This window comes from Pleurodeles waltl, chromosome 6, assembly GCF_031143425.1.
Source record: "Pleurodeles waltl isolate 20211129_DDA chromosome 6, aPleWal1.hap1.20221129, whole genome shotgun sequence".
Lineage (NCBI taxonomy): Eukaryota > Metazoa > Chordata > Amphibia > Caudata > Salamandridae > Pleurodeles > Pleurodeles waltl.
In genome coordinates this window covers 453,727,225-453,745,916 of record NC_090445.1, presented here as the reverse complement: position 1 = coordinate 453,745,916, position 18,692 = coordinate 453,727,225, and the positions used below count along the sequence as shown (strand labels likewise).

General features: G+C 48.6%; 1 protein-coding gene across 1 annotated transcript in view; it reads right to left on the bottom strand.

Annotated features, from left to right (window-relative positions):
• Positions 1 to 1,927, bottom strand: part of RASSF5 (Ras association domain family member 5) — a 268,852-nt gene extending 266,925 nt beyond the window's left edge. The window contains exon 1 of the mRNA XM_069238582.1: positions 393 to 1,927. Coding sequence (XP_069094683.1) covers positions 393 to 819 — 427 coding nt within the window. The 5' untranslated portion in view covers positions 820 to 1,927. The remainder of the gene's footprint in view (positions 1 to 392) is intronic.
• Between the last annotated feature and the right edge of the window lie 16,765 nt (positions 1,928 to 18,692).

Below are 18,692 nucleotides of genomic sequence, written 5' to 3'. Positions count from 1 at the left end.
CTAGTGAGCACAAGAGAAACGTTTTGGGAGCTGTGCTGATGTTGGACCCACCGAGCTGTGCTGATTTAGTGGTGTATGAAAGAACCGTTGTTCTTGTGAACATAACACATCTTTGTCTTGGTACAAGTACGCCGATGGTTAGATACACGAATGTGGCGCTCTAAGTAGCCGTGGAGACTTAATGAGGCCCCTTTGCTATCACCTAATTGAACATCTAGTCGGGGAGCTGAGCTAGCGCTATGGAGTAGCCCTAAGGGCGCCAGTGGAAAGGCATACAACCCCCAGAAATAAACATGATGTATCTGCATAGCCCTCTTACTCCAGGGATTTGGCATAGGAAAGGATGACATATAAAACGCTGTATGGGATGCATCTCACGGCGCTGTACTTACTGGTGCAGCGGAGAGCGCGGCGCTGTACTTGCCCCCCGCACAGGTCACACCAGCCTTGCCAGCTGTAGTAGGCTTGGAAGAGATGGCCCTCGCCCGTCTCCTCCCGCACCCGCGGGTCCTGGGGCTGGTCGAAGATGGTACGGACGTCCGGCAGTAGCCTTGGCGAGGGTCCGCGGACCCTGCGGAGTCTGTGGGGGCCGCGGGTCTTTGGTGGAGCCTGCGAGGGGGCTAGCAGGGGGCCCCCTGGGACCGGGGTGGTGTCACTGCCAGGGTCCCAGCGTGGGTCCGACTCCATGCCCGGGTGGCTGCCGGAGGAGCGTCGGAGGAACTTGTTCCGCTCCCCAGAGCTCAGGCTCTGAAGGAAGCGCTGCTGGTCCATGTCCAGGAGCAGCGGGCAAGGGTACTGCCCCACGGCTGGGGACGCCATGCCAGGGCCCGGCGAGGGTTGGGGAGGAGAGTCGGGTCTCTGTAGACGTCTGGATGGGCTGGTGGTGGGCAGAGGATGGCACAGGTGAGAGGTAGACAGAACACTGCCCACTGGAGGCTGCAATCTTAGGAACAGGCTGTCACAGTTCACAGGTAAGGCAGGCACAGGTGACTGACAGGTCCGGGGTGGTGCCAACGCGGGTCACTTGCAGACTGAACTCTGGCCAGTGACTGGTGAAGGACTGGTCACTTGTGGTCTCCTGCTAGTAAAGCCGCGAGAAGTGTCCACGTGACTGGCACTGGCTGCTGCCCGCTTTCCCATCGGTAAGTGCTGGTTGGTTTTAGGCGGGCTACTCAGTGGCTAGTGAGATGCCAGTCGCTAAGCACAGGCTGGGTCATCACCGGTTCCTGGTATGCAGTTGGACACTGGTCGCTGGTTGGTGTGAAGAAAGGTCTGGCCACTCGCTGGTCACAAGCACGGTGGACACCGGTCAAAGGCAGGCACATCACTTGTCATTGGTACTCAGTGGGAGGAGGCTCACTGGTCAGTGGCTAGGAGGTTACTGTCCACTGGTAGGCTGGAATTTGGTGTCTCGCTGGCCACTCGAAGGGTCATTACTGACGGGGGTTGATGTTCAGGCACGGTGGTCAGCGGCGCTGGTTTGTTATTTGTTTCCACAGTTGCCGTGTGGATGGATGAAGCGATGCTGGCTCAGGGCAGGTCCTCGGTGCGGTACTCGCTGTGGGTGGTACTCGCTTTGGGTGGCCCTGCTCCCGCTGCTCGCTTTGTGCTTCCTCCCGGCTCCTGGTGCAGTGGCCCCGACAGTTCTCTTGGAGGCAGGGGATGGAGGGGAGCCCAGAAGAGGTGGTGAAGTGGAGTAGGGGGCGGAGCCGACGTCCAAAGCGCGGAACCGAAGGAGAGCGTGACCCAGAGGGGGGACAAAGCTCGCGCCGCATAGGACAGAGCGCGGAGGGGAAGCACTGCGCGTGCACGCGGGGAACGGAGCCAGGGGAGGGAAACTGAGGGCGCGCGCCCGACGCTGTGTGGAGCGCGCACCGTGCAGCTGCTCAAACACTGCACCACCTCGCCGCTCTCCCTGGAGTAAGACGAGCAAAGGGTGGGAGGTGGGCTGAGGAACAAGCATTGCAGAGAAAGAAGATTAACACAAAGGGGTCGACGCTATCAAACCAAGGCCAATGCCTGATGTAAGTATGCTTGGGGTCCTAGTGGAAGGAAACTTATAACAGGTAACACACCTGAGCGACCGGGGTTCAAACTATGTTAAAAATGCTGAAGGGGACCCTGGCATTCCCTTTACAAAGGGCCCAGAGGTTGGACTGGCCTATAGGCAGCGCCACACGAATTATGCGGTAGGGCAAGATCAAATTATGTGGCGTAGTATACTAAATTTTACGGCAAGGAAAGGCAACTTATGCCGGTTTATGCGGCACATTTTAGGATAGTATAAACCAATTATTTTTCCGATTTTTCAAATATGAACCCTATCTGGGCAAAGGTTTCACATCAGTACCAGATTGACACTCAAATACAGCAATAAGCAACAAAAAGATGATCAGTCAACCTTTGCAAAGGTCCCTCAAAAGAGCAGAAACCCAGATTTCAATGTTTTAAGTAACGTTGCACCTAGAAACAATTTTTGGGTTGAATACTGCAGATTATGTGGTAACTGCAGCAAATTCACAATTATGTGGAAACACAGCAGCTGCGAAATCGCATAATTCCAGCAGACTGTCAGGTCAGTGTATGGGCCAGTTATTATGTCGTTTGTGGACCTGTTTATGGTCTGGTAGGTCGGTTTTAAAGGCTGATTTCCTTGCTGTCACTACAAACATTGCTGGCAGCATGTAGTCTTCCATACTTTGCAAAAGACCTACACAGAGTGTGCAGGTTCAAAACTACCTCAATTTGCAAATTTTGGCCATTTTTTAAGCTATCTGAGTCGCTTGTGGGGAACCCTTTTGTTTTTGCTCTCAGGCCTGTTTTCTGCCCCAGCTTGACCCGGACCATTATAAATCACACAGAACCCTGTTTTCAGTGACAGTGCAACTCATGTCTGTGGAGAGGGACTGAGTCCTTCAGTTTTAAAGTATGCACTCAACATTTAATGCCCTAGGGAGGTCAGACTGTGGTACACTCCCTTTCTGTACTCCATTGAACGACCTCACACCAGCAGTTACCTCACAGTCGTACAGGCAAATCAGTGGTTTCTCATGAGACCAAACCATGGTCATCAGTGGCGGCCGGCAGCTTTAGGAGGTAGGGGGCGGGCGGGAAGCACACACACACACACACACACACTCATTCTTTCACACACAGACACACACCCACATCCATTAACAACACTCATGCCATTCAAACATGCACATTCGCACCAAACATTCATTTTAAAACATCACACACACTCATTTTTTCACAAACACACACACGCACGCACATCCATTAACAACACTCATAACACTCAAACATGCACGCGTGCACCAAACATTAAATTTAAAACATCATACACATACACTTACCTTCAGCCTCCAGGTCACAGGAGGGTTGGGACTGCTGCCTTCCCTCAGCCAATGAGGGATGGCAGCAGTCCCAGCCTCGTCACAGAGTGGGATGGGGTCAGTGAGACTCCTGACCCCACCCCACTCTGTGACGAGGTGTAACTGATTGACACTCGCCCTGGGTGCTTCAGGGCTTAAACCTGAAGCGCCCAGGGAGAGTGTCAATGGGTGACGCTTTCCTCGTCACCTAGGGGAGGGCCTCGAGGCACCTTTTCTGAGCCGAGGAGGTCACGCCCATAGGAGCTGTGACCTCCCTAGCCCAGCAAAGTTCAGCTTAGGCAGCCAGGAGTCTGCGCAAATTGTGCATGGCTCACTCCTGGCTACCTGACCAGAACATGAAGAGTGTCTGTCAGGCTGGCCTTTGTTCAGCCTGACAGACACTCTTCATGAGGGGCAAAAGGTGGGGGGGCGTGGCTCCTCCGCTCTAAAGGACGGGCCGCCACTGATGGTCATAGTGCAAACTATTCTGAGGTAACTTTATAGCCCATCCGGACTCAAACTGGTATCACACTGGAAACAGAGTTAGGCAATAATAAAAAGCAAGTAGGTTTTATATCAGAGAGGAAGCAGGGGCCTTACCAGAAACAAACAATGAGCTATACCACAGGAGGGGCAGACCACTAGCGCTAATTTTAATTTAAGCTGGTGTTTGCTGGAGGTTGGCACCAGCACTTATTTGTAAGGATCTAATCTTATTTTTGTCACCAGACCCTGTGCCAGAGCAAGAGAGAGAAATGCAGAACAGGGAGAAAGAAGGATAGAAACAGTAAAACAGGGACAAAGGGAGAAAAGAAAGATGAAAAAAGAACCTGCAAGAGTTAGATAAGCAGAGCACGTGTAGGGCGGCAGAAGAAGAGGCAGAGTGTGGATTCAAGACTAGCAGCCTTATTCAAGTATTTGGCAGCACCAGAGGTTGTCTCTTAATAAAACCTTCAGTCACATGCACTTATTTTTTCAAATGAAGTACTGCATACCCAAGGCCAAGCTGGTGTCATTACAAGATACAAAGCCAGAGGCCATTGGAAATCATCAGAGACCACACCAGAGACCAAGTGGTGGCCACGACAGAGATCAAGCGCAGGTCATGCCAGAGACCCAGAAGGGGCTACGTCAGAGACCAAGCAAAGATCGGAGAAAGAGCAGTGCCTGTATCAGACATCACTCTGCTGTCCCACTTACAGACCAACCATGAGTTTGGACATCAATTAATATGGGGTCATTAGAAAGACCAGCCATGGCTAAAACAAAAATATGTAGAGAACAAACGTATCAGCTGTTTGTCACAGCTGGCCCACCCTACGCTGTTCAATTTTTCTGACAAAACGTTTCTCCTTTTGGCTTTCTAGCAGACAACCCAAATGGCAGCTCCGCCGAGCAGAGATCTATGATGTAGCTAGATAAAGGGACATTCTAAGTGCCCTCACCCACTCTAGTGTCAAGGGACTAATCTCTCTTGCTTGTATATGGAGGGATGTATGGGTGCTGGCAGCCTGTTAAAAATGGACACATGTTTTTCTGTGGTCTCTTGTCCACGAGGACTGCCACCCTCCATGTAAAAAACCTGCAGCCACCATCAAAAGAGCCTTTGCTTAACCCCATAATTATGTAATAGCAAATGATTGGCAACCCTGATTGAGCAACTCCTGGTGCAATGTTTCACGCCCCACTAGAGGTGAGTGGCAGATCTCATGCAAAGTGTTATACGAGAAAGTGCGACAGACGGCCCCAGGTGTGGGCAAAGAGTGGAGCAGGACGTAGATTAGTTGTACAGCTTTGGATCAGAAAAGTTAGAGCATTCTTGGATGAAAACCAGTTGCTTGCCCCATTTCCACCACACCATGGATGGCGTCACCTTCCCAGCTACAGATTGTGCTACCCTTTTTGGGTGAAGCATACTTTGACTAGAAAACAGCCCAGTTATGTGGCAGAAGGTGGAGAAACTTAGCGTTAGTAAAGTAAAACAAACTTCAACGACCTTCGTTGAGGTGAAGTTAACACCATGCATGAAGCTGTTCCTTTAATCCAATCATAGTTTTGGTTTTTAAATACATTGTTTAATAGACAGAATATTGTGTGGAAAAATTGTCAAGGCACGTTCTGCAGTGTGTTGAGCCAGTGACTAGCCAATGTTTTTTTTTTTTTTACACTCTCTACCTCCACCCTTTACTGTGCCTCAAACGCACCCAGACGGGTCATTTTTTCTTCACACATTAAAATAAAGAGATGCTTGAAGGAAGGACTCAGCTGGGAGTCTCCAGGAATGCTAGCACTGTTTAAGATCAATGAATTAGGCACAGCAGTAGTAGATGTCTTGCAGCCTGAACTTGACTCTGGAATCACCGCCAGGTGAATCCATTGAGTTGAGCTCCATAGACTAAAGATGGTACTGGGACAAAGTGTGGATCTGACAGACAAAGTCGTAGGGACAAGCTAACACTTGCCAAACATCCAATGGTAAAGCCAGCCACTGGATCCTACCTGTGGTAGTAACATTCATTTGCCCTGCACCCCTATGAGTAGCCTTGTGACCAGTTAAAGAGTTGTCTTCAAGATATCTGTCAAAATATATGGCTTCCCACCAAGTCAATATCCATTGTGTGAGGAAAGGTTCCTGTGAAAATGGTTCTTTTACTGAGAAGTTGGTTACCAAAGTTCCTTGTTGATTGGGAGCCGGATCCCTGTCGATCGCCCCTAAACTTACTAAATAAAGGCCTCTATAAAGTAGTACTTTGACAAACCAAAGATCTGCATGGGCCCACGGTGCATTCTTGAATGCTAAAGCTGTGTGTGTTCTGTTCTTTTCCAGTTGTGAGCAAGTTGCTGTGAACTGAATCTCATCACAAACAGGTAAAGTCAAGGATAAGGTGAATAATCATATTATTAGGTGGCTTCACTGATATAAAGCCATATATAGAATCAGTTTCAACTTGCTCCAAGTAGCAAGAAACCTAATGTTTGCTTTGGAGAAAGTCGAAAATGATGCCAAATGTGGCTTCTTTTTTGGGAAAGCTACCTATCAAAATAATTACCAATCTTATTCTGGATTTTCATCTTTGTGAAGAAGATTGGCTGATTAATCATCCAAGTTGAGGAGGATAGAAAAATCTGGGACTTCCTATTGGAAACCATCAATATGCCTGTTGCTTTGTATTCAAGACATTGAGTGTTCTAATGGATTATGTAATATTCAGTTCATCAGTTGAAGCCCTGAATTGGGTTTGCCTGTTAATTAAGCATTGGCTGTATCACTAGGCATCTGCTAAGGATGAACTAAATCCCCACTCATGAATTACTAGAGCTGAAATAAGGACAACAGATCCAAACTCCATTGTAAACAAATAAACTGATTTTATAAGATGCTGATGTAGCAATATATGATTCATGATATCATGAACTCCAAGCAATAAGGCTTCTGAATCACTAGATGTTTTTATGTAAATAGAAGCAAGTATCCACTTTGATAAAGAATAAAAGAAGAAACACCTAATCTGTACAATATGTGACTGATTATTATGTGTTAAGAAACATCCAATGACTTTGTTTCCCTAGCCAACTATGCCACCCTAAACAAGACCCTTTCCATAACAGGGAGCCACTGTGGAGACACTAGACCTGGGTGGCACGATCATGGCGATTAATGCCAAAAACAAGTTGAGAAGCATAGTTTTGTACTTACTGGGTATTGGAACGGATGTGTGAGAGTTGCCTTTGTAGAGGGAGTTGCAGTAGTCCAAGCGGGACATGGCAACAACCAGGGCAATGGTCAGGGAGCAGTGTAGCAATTGCAGGATTCATCCCAGTTGAAAAAGTGGAAAAATGCATTTTTGTAAAGTGCATGAATCTGAGGGGTGAATGATAAATCACAGTCGAAGATCACGCCCAGGTTGTGTGACAGGTTCACCTTCTCAAATCCTCAGGCCACTAAATGGTGAGAGAGCATCAGCTTATAGAGCCAAAGAGCAACATATCTGTCTTTTCACTATTTAGGCATAACCAGTTGCCCTGCATCCACGCTGAATGTGAGAGAGACCATAAGATAGTTTGAGAAGGTTGCCACAGTCATCTTAAAGCTTTAGATTGAGCTGCTGCACTGGGAACAACACATTGTGAAAGTCAGACATGGTGATTAAAGCCATATGTTTGTCTTTCATTGTGAAGGCAGCAACTCAGCCTCACATTTGAACGGGGCACAGAGACCCCCCCCACTTGAGGTGGGTACAGTCAATGTTTTAAATGGGCCAGTACTGTCTGGTACTGAGTACCGGCCCTTTTTTTATTTTGAGAGAGAGTGTACCTGAAAAACGTAATACTTTTAATTGGAGAGTACTGGCACTTCTCAGAAACAAGAAGGTATTCTGCTACAGAGTACCTGCACTTCTATGTTTCCATTTCAAGCATTGGGTACAGTGAGTGACTGCACCTGCCTGTTGTGGGTATATCTGCTGGGGGAAGTGGGGTTCTGGGGGTCTCTTTAAAGGTGCTCATGGGGCAATCTGACTTCCTTACCTCTATGTGTAACATAACAATAGCCAGTGTAATATGGCATAGGTACAAAGGAATAGGATTTCCTCACTTGCCTGGGGTCATATCCACCATAGAAATTAGGGAACACCTTCTTGAGAGCATGTCGGCACACATATACTGTAGTGTGATCTGTAATATGACTTGCTTTAATAGTGAAATGTACCGTATTTATCGGCGTATAACACGCACTTTTTCTCCCTGAAAATAGGGGGCAAATGATGTGTGCGTGTTATACGGCGATATAAATGTAAGTTTTTTTTCCCAGAAATTTCCTCTTAAAATGAGGTGCGTGTTATACGCCGGTGCGTGTTATACGCCGGTAAATACAGTACTTCAGCCTACTGTAGCTGGATATGGAGAATTGATACAGGTGGAGATTAAGTTTTGAGAGGTTCATTAACCTGAGCTCAGGTGCAAGTTGCAGTGCAGCTACAAGGGGCCACCACATTGCTGGATGATTCCAGGGGAGCAAGTGCTTCAGTGAGAATAAGAGAGCCTATATTGAGATAATTAATTAGCGATTTCATTAAAAAGAAGGGCCGCCTGTGTAATATGTCAAGATTGGTGATAGTTTTTAGATATTGCTGGACATGCTGCCTCAAATGATACCATATGACCCAAGATGGCTAAAAGTAGCTAATATTGAGGATGCAAAAGGGCATTACTGGTAGACAATCTGTAACAAAAAGACTGTTTAAATAATTCTAGGATCTGGTTTGAGAGAATGATATCCACTTGGGACAGTTCTACACTGAGCATCATTAACTAAAACACTGTAACTGATATGAGACAACGGAGCAGCTGAGCTGCTTACTCAGAGGTCTACAAATCATAAGCATGGTGGAACTAGAGAAGAAAATAATGTCGATATTATACCCGACATACCTGGATTTGTCAAAATGCTCATAAGACAAGCTAGAGAATACTTTGGGGAAAGACATTGGCAGGAACACTGAGAAGGACGATTAGAGTTGAATACTGAGTAGAACTCCTAGATTCTCCAGGAAATCTTGTTTTAAATTATTACAGTGCACTAGGGTATAAAGAACTTGTCTCACTCCTTGCAAGATTAGGAAGCTTCACCCAGGAGAAAACCTATCCTGTCCAAGATGTGAGTGGGATTTTACCATATGGTGTGAGACTGCCCAGTCTTAGTACCATCCTGGAGGGTAATTATTCATATCTTAAATGAGGCCCTGTGCAGAATGATCCAACCAGAGGCCTGTGAGCTGGTCGACTTCTCCGTCCCCAAAACAGGAACCCTGGTAGGAAGTTTACTGGTCTTGCCTTGGTATCGCTGAGACAAATAGCAATGACCTGGAACGCAGTAAGGGGTCCCAGCCTAACAAAATGAATATCAGATTAATGAAATAGACTGAGGGCCTCATTATGAGTTTGGTGGTCTTCGGGCAAGACCGCCATGGAAACTCAGGCCAGCATCCCGCCAGTATCATCCGCACAGTGACCGCCATATTACGAGTTACAAGCACCAAGCTGACAAAACACAGCCAGAAATCCAAGACCGCCAGTGCCACTGATGGTGAAAGAGCAACTGTCCGGCCGCCGGGCCCGCCACACAGACACCAAACCGGCCGCCATATTATGAGTTATATTACAGCACAGCGGAACATGCACTGCGGGAAACCATTGGCAGCGCGCAGCGCAGCAGGCTAGAAAATCACCCCAAATAGAAGGCAACACCAGATTAGACAGTTCAAATACTCCACACTTGAAACACATACACACACTGTTCACTGCTCCATAAAATACCCCCCTCAAACCCTTGCGAATACTACCACGACCCAGAGATACATGACCCATGAACCACTGCACGTTGACCACTGAATACACATGGTGTACGCACCCCCACAGCATGTCACGCCACAAGCACCCACGCTTCACCGACAATGAGTTGCGGGTCATAGTGGACAAGATTATCAAAGAAGAGCCACAACTGATGGGAGCATAAGTCTAGCAAACATCAATGGCCAGGAAAACCGAGCTATGGCAGAGGATCGACGACTGGGTGAATGCAGTTGGCAGCTACCCACGCACAAGGGAGAACATTAGAAACAGGTGGAACAACCTCAGGGTGAAGGTCCATTCCATGGCGTCCAGGCACAACATTGCCCTCAACAAGACTGGCGGTGAACCCCCACCTCCTCCCCTTGACTTGACAACCTGGGAGGAGAAGGTCTTGGACATTATGCATCCTGAGGGCCTGACTGGAATCATTGGAGGGATTAATACTGGTAAGGAACCTACACCACCCCTGAGCACTGACCACTCCAGTCCTGCATGCCCCCCAAGCACCTACCCCTCCCCATCATATCACAAATCACAAGAATGTACCCCCCACTATCACCACACATTCCTACTCTGCATTCCACACCAGCCACACACCCACCCAGCACAATGCATGCTAAACCTTCACTATCTCCTCAATTACCACTCCCACAATCCATCACTAGGCATGCCGTATCCAAGTCACACTCACACCCCACAATGGTGCACCTGCATGGAAATTCATCCCATAGCCCACCCAGACTGCTAGCCATCACCACCTCACTACCTATGCAAATTACAGCAAGGTCAAACAGCAAACCCACAACTACAATTGATATGACAAGCATGGCCCAAAGGCCATTCACCATGCAGTGTCAGCATTGCTGCAAATGTCATTGCTATCCCTGGGTAATGATTTCACCTACTGCAAGCGGCACACTATGACACTACAATGACATTTCCACATACTAACTCTCACCCTTTCCATCCACAGCTAACCCTGCTACAGCCATCCAGCAGAGGATGCCAGGGTCAGGCAGCCCTCCGCGAGATGAAGGCCCCAGTGGATGTCTGGAGGATGACTAATTGCCTGTGCCATCTGGGGAGACTGGCCAGTCCACCTCCAAAAGCCCTGACCTAGACACCCCAGACTCACCCTCCCGTGTGGCTACAACACCACAGCTAGCCTCTCCTACCCAAACGTGTGCCTCAGGGACCACTCAATTAGAGGTGTGCCCCACAGTACAGGGGCCTGAGTCAAGGGCACCTGCACCAGACAATGAAGGCCTTGGTGCTCCTGGGAGTGGGCACACTGTACCAGGGGCACAGGGTGCCAGGACTAGTGGGAGGGATCTGTGGTCCAAGGGAGGGGCAGCAACAACTTCAGACTGGCCAGGAGGCCCTCACCCATGTCCTGGGTGCATAACACCAAACCCGGGACACCATGGCTGAGATCCTCACTACCCTGTAGGAGACCCAGAGGATACAGGGGGAGAACCATCCGGAGGCCATGCAGCAGTGGCAGACCCACAATGCCACCAAGGCATCCATAGCAGGGGTGCTGACGGAGTTTTACCTCCGTCCTGTGTCAGTCCACCTCCCACCAGCAGGCCCTACCATTAGCCAGATGACATCTGAGCCCTCCACATCAGCCGCAACCAGTGGAAGTGAGGCCCTGCCACAGGACATGCAGGACACCAGCACCCCTTCCCCTGTAGCAGGGGAGCATCAAAGCAAGCAAAGTCGTCCAACCAGACATCCAGCCTCAACTGATGCCAAGACCAAGACCATCGCCAGGAAGAGAGCCACTTCTGAACATACCCCCTTTTGTGTCACAACGACACCCTGTTGACTGTCTACTGTCATAACACCTTCTTCAGATGGCCATCATACTTGACAATGACTCCCCACAGGTGGGCTAAGTACTCTGATTATCCCACTCATCAGCCCTTGCACTTGTATTATAAAAATAAACACCTTTGAGCACAGTTTCTCTCTACGTCTTTATCTACCATGAGTACAAAATATACAGCCATGACATATGTAATAGGAAGAACTATGAAGAGTACCCCCAAATAACTAATGAGGAGCGGGACAGGGACAAAGTAGCAAAAAGGAAAAATAACCCACCTCCTATTAAAGGTTCCAACAGGCATCCAAGAAAACTATAATCAACATTGAGCACAAAAATTAACAAAATGTGGCTGATATAGAAATACAAATTATATACAAAGAAAGTTAAATACTTTATTTCTCATAGAATGCCTACTGATTAGATATATAAACAAACACTCTAAAGTCAAAAAATGGAAAAAATCTCTCTCTACCAACATTCATACACATTTACACTTCACTCATCCATCAATAAAAATTACATAAAAAGGAAGAAGGCAGATGCTTAAATAATACACCTATCAACAAATATTGTTTGGGAGGAAACACTGGCATCCATTTAATCATACATATATATGAAATATTCAATGTCTGTCTGAAACCACAAATGTTTCTCCAATTCAAATATTCTTTCAAAAGTTATTTTTGCAATCCTTATGTATTCCTTTACTTTATAAGTTGTAAATATCCAATAATTCGAATTCTCAGTCCAGGAAATTCAAAGTTCCTCTTTATGAACAGTCTGTAATGTCTAACGGTCAGTTTTGATATGTAATAGGAAGACCATTGACCTACCAATTTACGTGACAGAGCCAGAAGGGGGAGCACTCATTTACATGTTCTGTCATACAGTTAACAGTACTACATCTAAAGTAAGGGGTTCACCCTATACCTACATTGAACACACAACCCTGGTAGCAGCCCTGCACATGGCACACATTGCTACTGTTTACATATCATGGCTTTAACACATACCTGTATGTCAGTGGAAGTATTGTTGTATCAGCTCTGCTCTCGAATCCTCGTCATCCTCCTCCTCATCACCCCCCATGTCCTCTTCATCAGCCACTGGCACAGCTGCACCCTTCTCAGCATCCAGTAATGGGATGTGACGTCTGAGAGCCAAAGTGTGTAACAGGCAGCACGCTACAATGATCTGGCACACTTTTGCTGGTCTGTACAGTAGGGCCCCTCCAGGAAGGTGCAGGCACCTGAATCTGGCTTTCAGCACTCCAAAGGTGTGTTCTGTTACTCGTTGGGTCCTACCATGGGCTTCATTGAAATGGTTTTGTGCTGCTGTAGTCGAATGCCTGAGAGGTGTCAGTAGCCATGGCAGGTTGGGATAACCAGAGTCACCTGTAAGCACAAAGGTAACAGGCATATTGAAAACTGTAGGTAAACCTAGAAGGTGGTGTAGAGTGTGCAGAATACAGAGGCACACATATGACATGATACATACCGATGAGCCAGACACGATCCCTTTGCAGTGGTGCCATCAGGTGTGGGATGCTGCTGTTCCGCAGCATCGCAGTATGTAGGCATCATGCACTGACCCTGGAACCGGGCAGTCACTTGAGTGACTTAGAGGTCTCCAAGACATACCACTTGAACATTGGTTGAGTAGAAGTTTTTACGGTTCCTAAACACCTGTTTACTCCTCCTGGGTGGCACAAGGGCAATGTGAGTCCCATCAATAGCTCTGATCACATGTGGCACATGTGCTACAGCGTAGAAGGCTGCTTTCACAGTGGGCAGATCGTCATGTTGAGGGAATTTGATGTAGCTGCCAATATATTTGAGTAGGGCACATAGGACGTTCCTCAAGACATTACTGAACATGGGCCGGGACATTCCCGCAGCTCAGCCCACTGTTATTTGGAAGGACCCCGATGCAAGGAAGTGGAGGACTGCCAACATCTGTACTGTGGGTGTGATGGCATTGGGATGATGAATACTAGGCCGCAGATCCGGCTCCAACAGCCTCACAAGCTCCATGATGGTCTGACGGTTGAACCGATAGTACTGGATGACGTGCCTCTCTTCATGGGTGGCAAGATCGATCAGGGGCCTGTAGACAGGAGCTTCCTCGCCATCATTCTTCCACCGTACCTGGGAATAGGACGGAGTGGCAATTATGTGCATAAAGGACTGTGTGGAGCTGTGCACAGGTCACTATTTAACATTCATGACGCACCTCATTAACCCCCTCTGTACACATTGCAGAAGTAAAATGGCAGCCGCCTGTCCTGCATGCAAAGGACAGTTGGAAGTGAGCGAATCCCGCCGGTGTAGGAGGTCATGGTGGTAGGCGGTCGCTTCTGCCGTGCAACTCCTCATTGGTTGCCTATGGGAGACATGAGCCAATGGCGATCACTGCTGGCGGTGACGGTGATGTCCGCGGCGGCCGTGACTACCATTTCATGTGCTCATGTTCACTTGACTCCTGGCACTCGTGCTGAGAAGACCTCCACTGCGTGTGCTGCTGTGTCCTGCCACTGGTAGCCAAGATGCCACATGCTGCAGGGGATAGGGCCCCAGCCTTCTCACAGGAAGAACTTGAGAAGCATGTGGAGGGTGTCCTACCCCTGTATGCCCAGTTGTATGGGGCACCAGGGCAGCAGGTGAGTGCACTATGATTGTACTATCTGTGAGCGCTAGGAATGTAGATGGGGGCCTTGGGATGAGGATGGGTGACTTGTGGAAGGACCTAGCTGAGGGCTGTGAGGACAACTGGAAGGTTGAAATTTGTGTATATTCAGGGCATGTGTTGTGTCCAATGCAGTCTCTATGATGCCACGCTACATTACTGTCTCCTTTTCTCCGTGTCATCCATGCAGGTGAGTGCCCATCAGAAGAAGGGGATCTGACCTGAGACGCTGGGCGAGTAAGACCGGTGAGGCCCAGCTGGGGACTTCTTCCCAACGAGGGAGGGGTGCCCGTTGGACCCTGACCCCCCTTATGTCCCGCATTTTGGTGGTGGCATACCCTGAGGTGGATGGGCACTTGAGGGCAGCACAGCATCCACAAGAGGGTGAGTTCACATTCATACTTAGGTTATGTGGTGAGTGATAGGTGCAGTCGGTGCAGTGTGTGAAGGCTGAGAAATGTGTGCTAGGTAGCTACTGTCGGACTAGGCTTGGGACACATAGAGGCCAGATGTGCTACATACAAGTGTTCATATGCTGTGCAGGATGTGAATTGTGGTTGACTTTACTGCTAAGTAGTGTCGTGACAGGGCAACTGTGTAGTACATAAGCAGGGTATTAGATGTGGACAGGGTACCTGCTTCTGGAGTTCACACACATTGTATTCCCAACTATCCAATCAGTGTGGCTGTCTGCTGGCATGTGGTGTATGTGTAGTCTATGAAGTCTTAGGTTTCACATCATACCGCTATATGTGCTTGGGTTATGTGGCTGTGCAAGTATGCCTCTAAATGCCCATAGAGTATTAAATTTGGATCTAGTGATCTTATAGAGCCATGAGCCAATGGGGTGGGTCAGGCATGTGTTGAGGGTATGGCTTTCATCCTGTACAGGATACATTGTGTATCAGCACAAGTGAAACTCATGTGCATGACTGAGATGGCAAGCATGGGCTGTCATTGCAGTGGCATGTGTGTATAGGCATGGCATGTAATGACATGGCACTAGAGTATGTTGTAGTGACGTGTGTGGCTGTTGTGCTAGCATTGACCACTTGCTCCGTGTTTCTCTTTCTCCCATCCTGTCTCTCACTGTCCAACCCTCCCTCCCTCTTCTCCTCTGTCTTTGTGTGCAACAGCATCATCTAACGAAGGAGCAGGGGCACTGGCAAGTGGGGAAGCTGCATCCCACGGTACCCAGGAGGCTGATACCAGTGGAGCCGAGGGGACCAGTGGGACGGAAGGCGAGTGGAGCACCACAGGGCAAGGCAGGAACATCTGCACCATCAACAGATTCTTCCACCAATGGTGACTCCCTGGTGGTGGCGGAACCTTCATGCCCTATGCCTGCACCATCCTTGTCTGCCACCCCCCTTACCAGCACCGTCCTCCCTGTAGCTCCCCACCCAGTTGCCCGAGCCTGCTCACCCAGGAGGGTGGGCATCTCCTTCATCCCAGGCACCTCTGCTCCTGTCCCATAAAACCCTGATCACCCCTCCACAGCCCCCCATCCTTGAGGTGTCTGCATGCTCCATTGATTGCCCTGCCCTGTGGAGGTCTGCACATTGCACTCAGGAGTCAAGTTGGGCAGTCCTCACATGCCCAGTGTGCCCAGGACATTTGGACAATGATGCACTGGCCCTTGTGGCATTTTGTATATAGTTATTGTCATAACATATTTGATATTTCCAATAATATTTTTCTACAATGGCACCTTTGGTGTCGGTGCTACAAAGCTGACGATGTGAAGCTGTCGTGTATGTCTGCGATCTTGCGGAGGAAGTAGTTGGAGAGGGAGGTGCAGAGGTCTTGGGAGTGTGGAGGGTCGATGGTGCAGGATTTGGGTTTGGTGAATTCTTTGATGATGGCAAAAAGTTCCTTGCTGTTGTGTGTGTTATCGTCTAGACGTTCTTTGTAGAAGGATCGTTTGGTGGTCTGAATGAGTTGGTGATGTTTGTGCATGGCTGATTTGAGGGCGGAGAAGTTGCTCACTGAGGATTATTGGCGCCAGGCTTTCTCAATTTTTTGGCATTCTCGTTTGGAAGACTGAAGTTCTGCGGTGAACCAGGGGGCGGTCTTGTTCGTGTGGGTGTTGTTGGTTATTTCGAGTGGAGCGAGGGAGTCTGCTCATGTTTCTAGCCATCGTGTGAGGTTGAGGGCGGCAGCGTTGGGGTCGTTGGTACTGAGAGGTGGAGCGGTGTGAGGTTGGAGATCAGTTGTTCTTTGGAGATCTTGTTCCACTTGTGGTAGGGGGTAGGGTGTTGGTGGTGGTGGGATTCAGGAAGGAGAAATGGACCATTGGTGGTCAGTCCAGTGGAGTTCGGTGGTGTGACTGAAGGCGATGTAGCTGCTGGAGGAGAAGATGGCGTCTAGCGTGTCACCGGCTGAGTGGGTGGGTGAGGTGACCAGTTGCTTGAGGCTGAGGTTTGTGATGTTGTCCAGTAGGGCCGTGGAGTTGCAGTCGTGGGTGCCTTCCAGGAGAAAGTTAAGGTCACCAAGGAGTAGGTAGTCCATGGAGGTGAGGGCGTGGGAGCTGATAGTGTCGGCGATGGTGTCACAGAATGGGGGGCGGGGTCCTGGTGGTCTGTAGATGAGGTTACCTCTTATGGTGGTGTTGGCGTTGATGTGTACCTGAAAGTGTAGGTGCTCTGCTGTGTCTAGGGTGTCGTTGGTGTTGGTGGAAATCTTGATGTCATTTCTGTGTATTATGGCAATTCCTCCTCCTGATTTGTTGATATTGTCTCTACGGGTGATTTTGTATCCTTCTGGGACGTTGGTTGGCCTGGGCAGAGGCGATGTGCCGGCCGGGTTGAGAGCAAGGAACTCTGTGGAGGAGTAGTGGCGCTTGGGGGGGGGCGGAGAAGCGCGGATCGGAGGGACGGACGCTGGGCACGGTCCAGACGGGCTTGCCTCTGGCCTCCAATAAGAAGGGGAGGTGGGAGGGAGGAGCAGCTGGGAGGCAGGTGGGAGAGGCCACTGGGCCATTATGCCTACTCTTGCTGGGATTACAAGGCATTTAACTAATATAAATATTAAAGTAACTAAATTCCGCACCATGACTGTACAAGAACGCTGAGTCCTGCTAGCATTGTGACCGCTTGTATCACGCACCCGCTCTCTGCACGGACCTCGAAAAAATAATCTAAACAGTCATTTCAGAAAAAGCGCGGAAGGGTGTTCACTACTGCATAAAGAAGAAGAAGAAAAAAACAGAAACCACGCGATTTTTGTCCCTCATGGTACAGTTTCCCTAAAAACGGAGGGGACTTTCAACGTCGGTACTTTTGACAGTGATGGAATATGAGGTTTCGGCGGAACCGCTTTTCAGGAAGTCTTCCAAAAAATAAAAATAAAACCATTTAATGTGGGATTCCCAACTGTTTGAAAATTATACGCTGACAATGGAAACTCTGAAGGGTTGCCCGAGATGAAAATGTGTTCCAGCATACTGACGTCACTGTCACACGTTACTGCTGTTATAGAAAATGGTTTTATTACTCCGCAGCCGACTCTGAGGGAGGAGAGAGAGGGGAAGAGAAAGAGAGAGAGTGTGCGTGCGTGCGCACGCGTGTGTCTGTCTACTCAGTGGTACATGGTAAATCGGAGACTGTGTAAGGTCTGTGTAGAGCAGTAAGGGAGATGTGCTGCTCAGTTCCTCACCTTCCCTAAGTGCACCGTGGGGAACCGTCCTCTTCTTGACTCCCTCACTGCCCTGCTTCAGGAAATTCCTGACTGAATGCACGAGATATAGATATATCACAAATACCCACAATAATGGCGCGCTATCCGTACTGAGAAAAAAAGATTGATTCAGTAATTTAGTTGAATAACCATTTTTTTATTTTGTTTTTTCCCCCTAAAATCAAATAGTTCGATTCGGTCCTAATATTAAGTGAAAGTTCGTACCAGAGCGTAGCGTGGGGATAGAAGAAGGATCTTCCTCCAGTTAGAGCTCTTTTAACTTGGGGACAGAGGGTAGGAAAGAGGAAGAACAGCAAAGCGCCCTGAAAGGCTCGTAAGACCGGTCCTGTACCTGAGCAGGCCTCATGGCAAATACGTAGCGCTTTAGAAATCTCTCGTCCCAACACCTTCTGGTGTTGGGACGAGAGATTTCTAAAGCGCTACGTCAGTGTCAGTGTCAGTGTAGGCCAAGTACATGTTGGAGTGGTCACTCCAGCAGGGGGGTGGGGGAGACCTCGATAGCAGTCCCGCATCACTGTTCGAAATAAGTTGCAATCTTTTCATTAACGTGACAGGAAGTCCAATATACACTGCATTACAGCACTCCAGTCTTGGTCCAATCTTTACAAGTTCAAAACTGCCCGAATTCCAAGGATGGGTCAAGTTTTTAGCTAACTCAGTAAAGGGAGCCACTTGTAATTTGGTGCTTAGGCTATTTTCTCACTCCGAGAGGAAGATAACTGAGCAGTTTGAGTTCTGTTGGTGAGAAA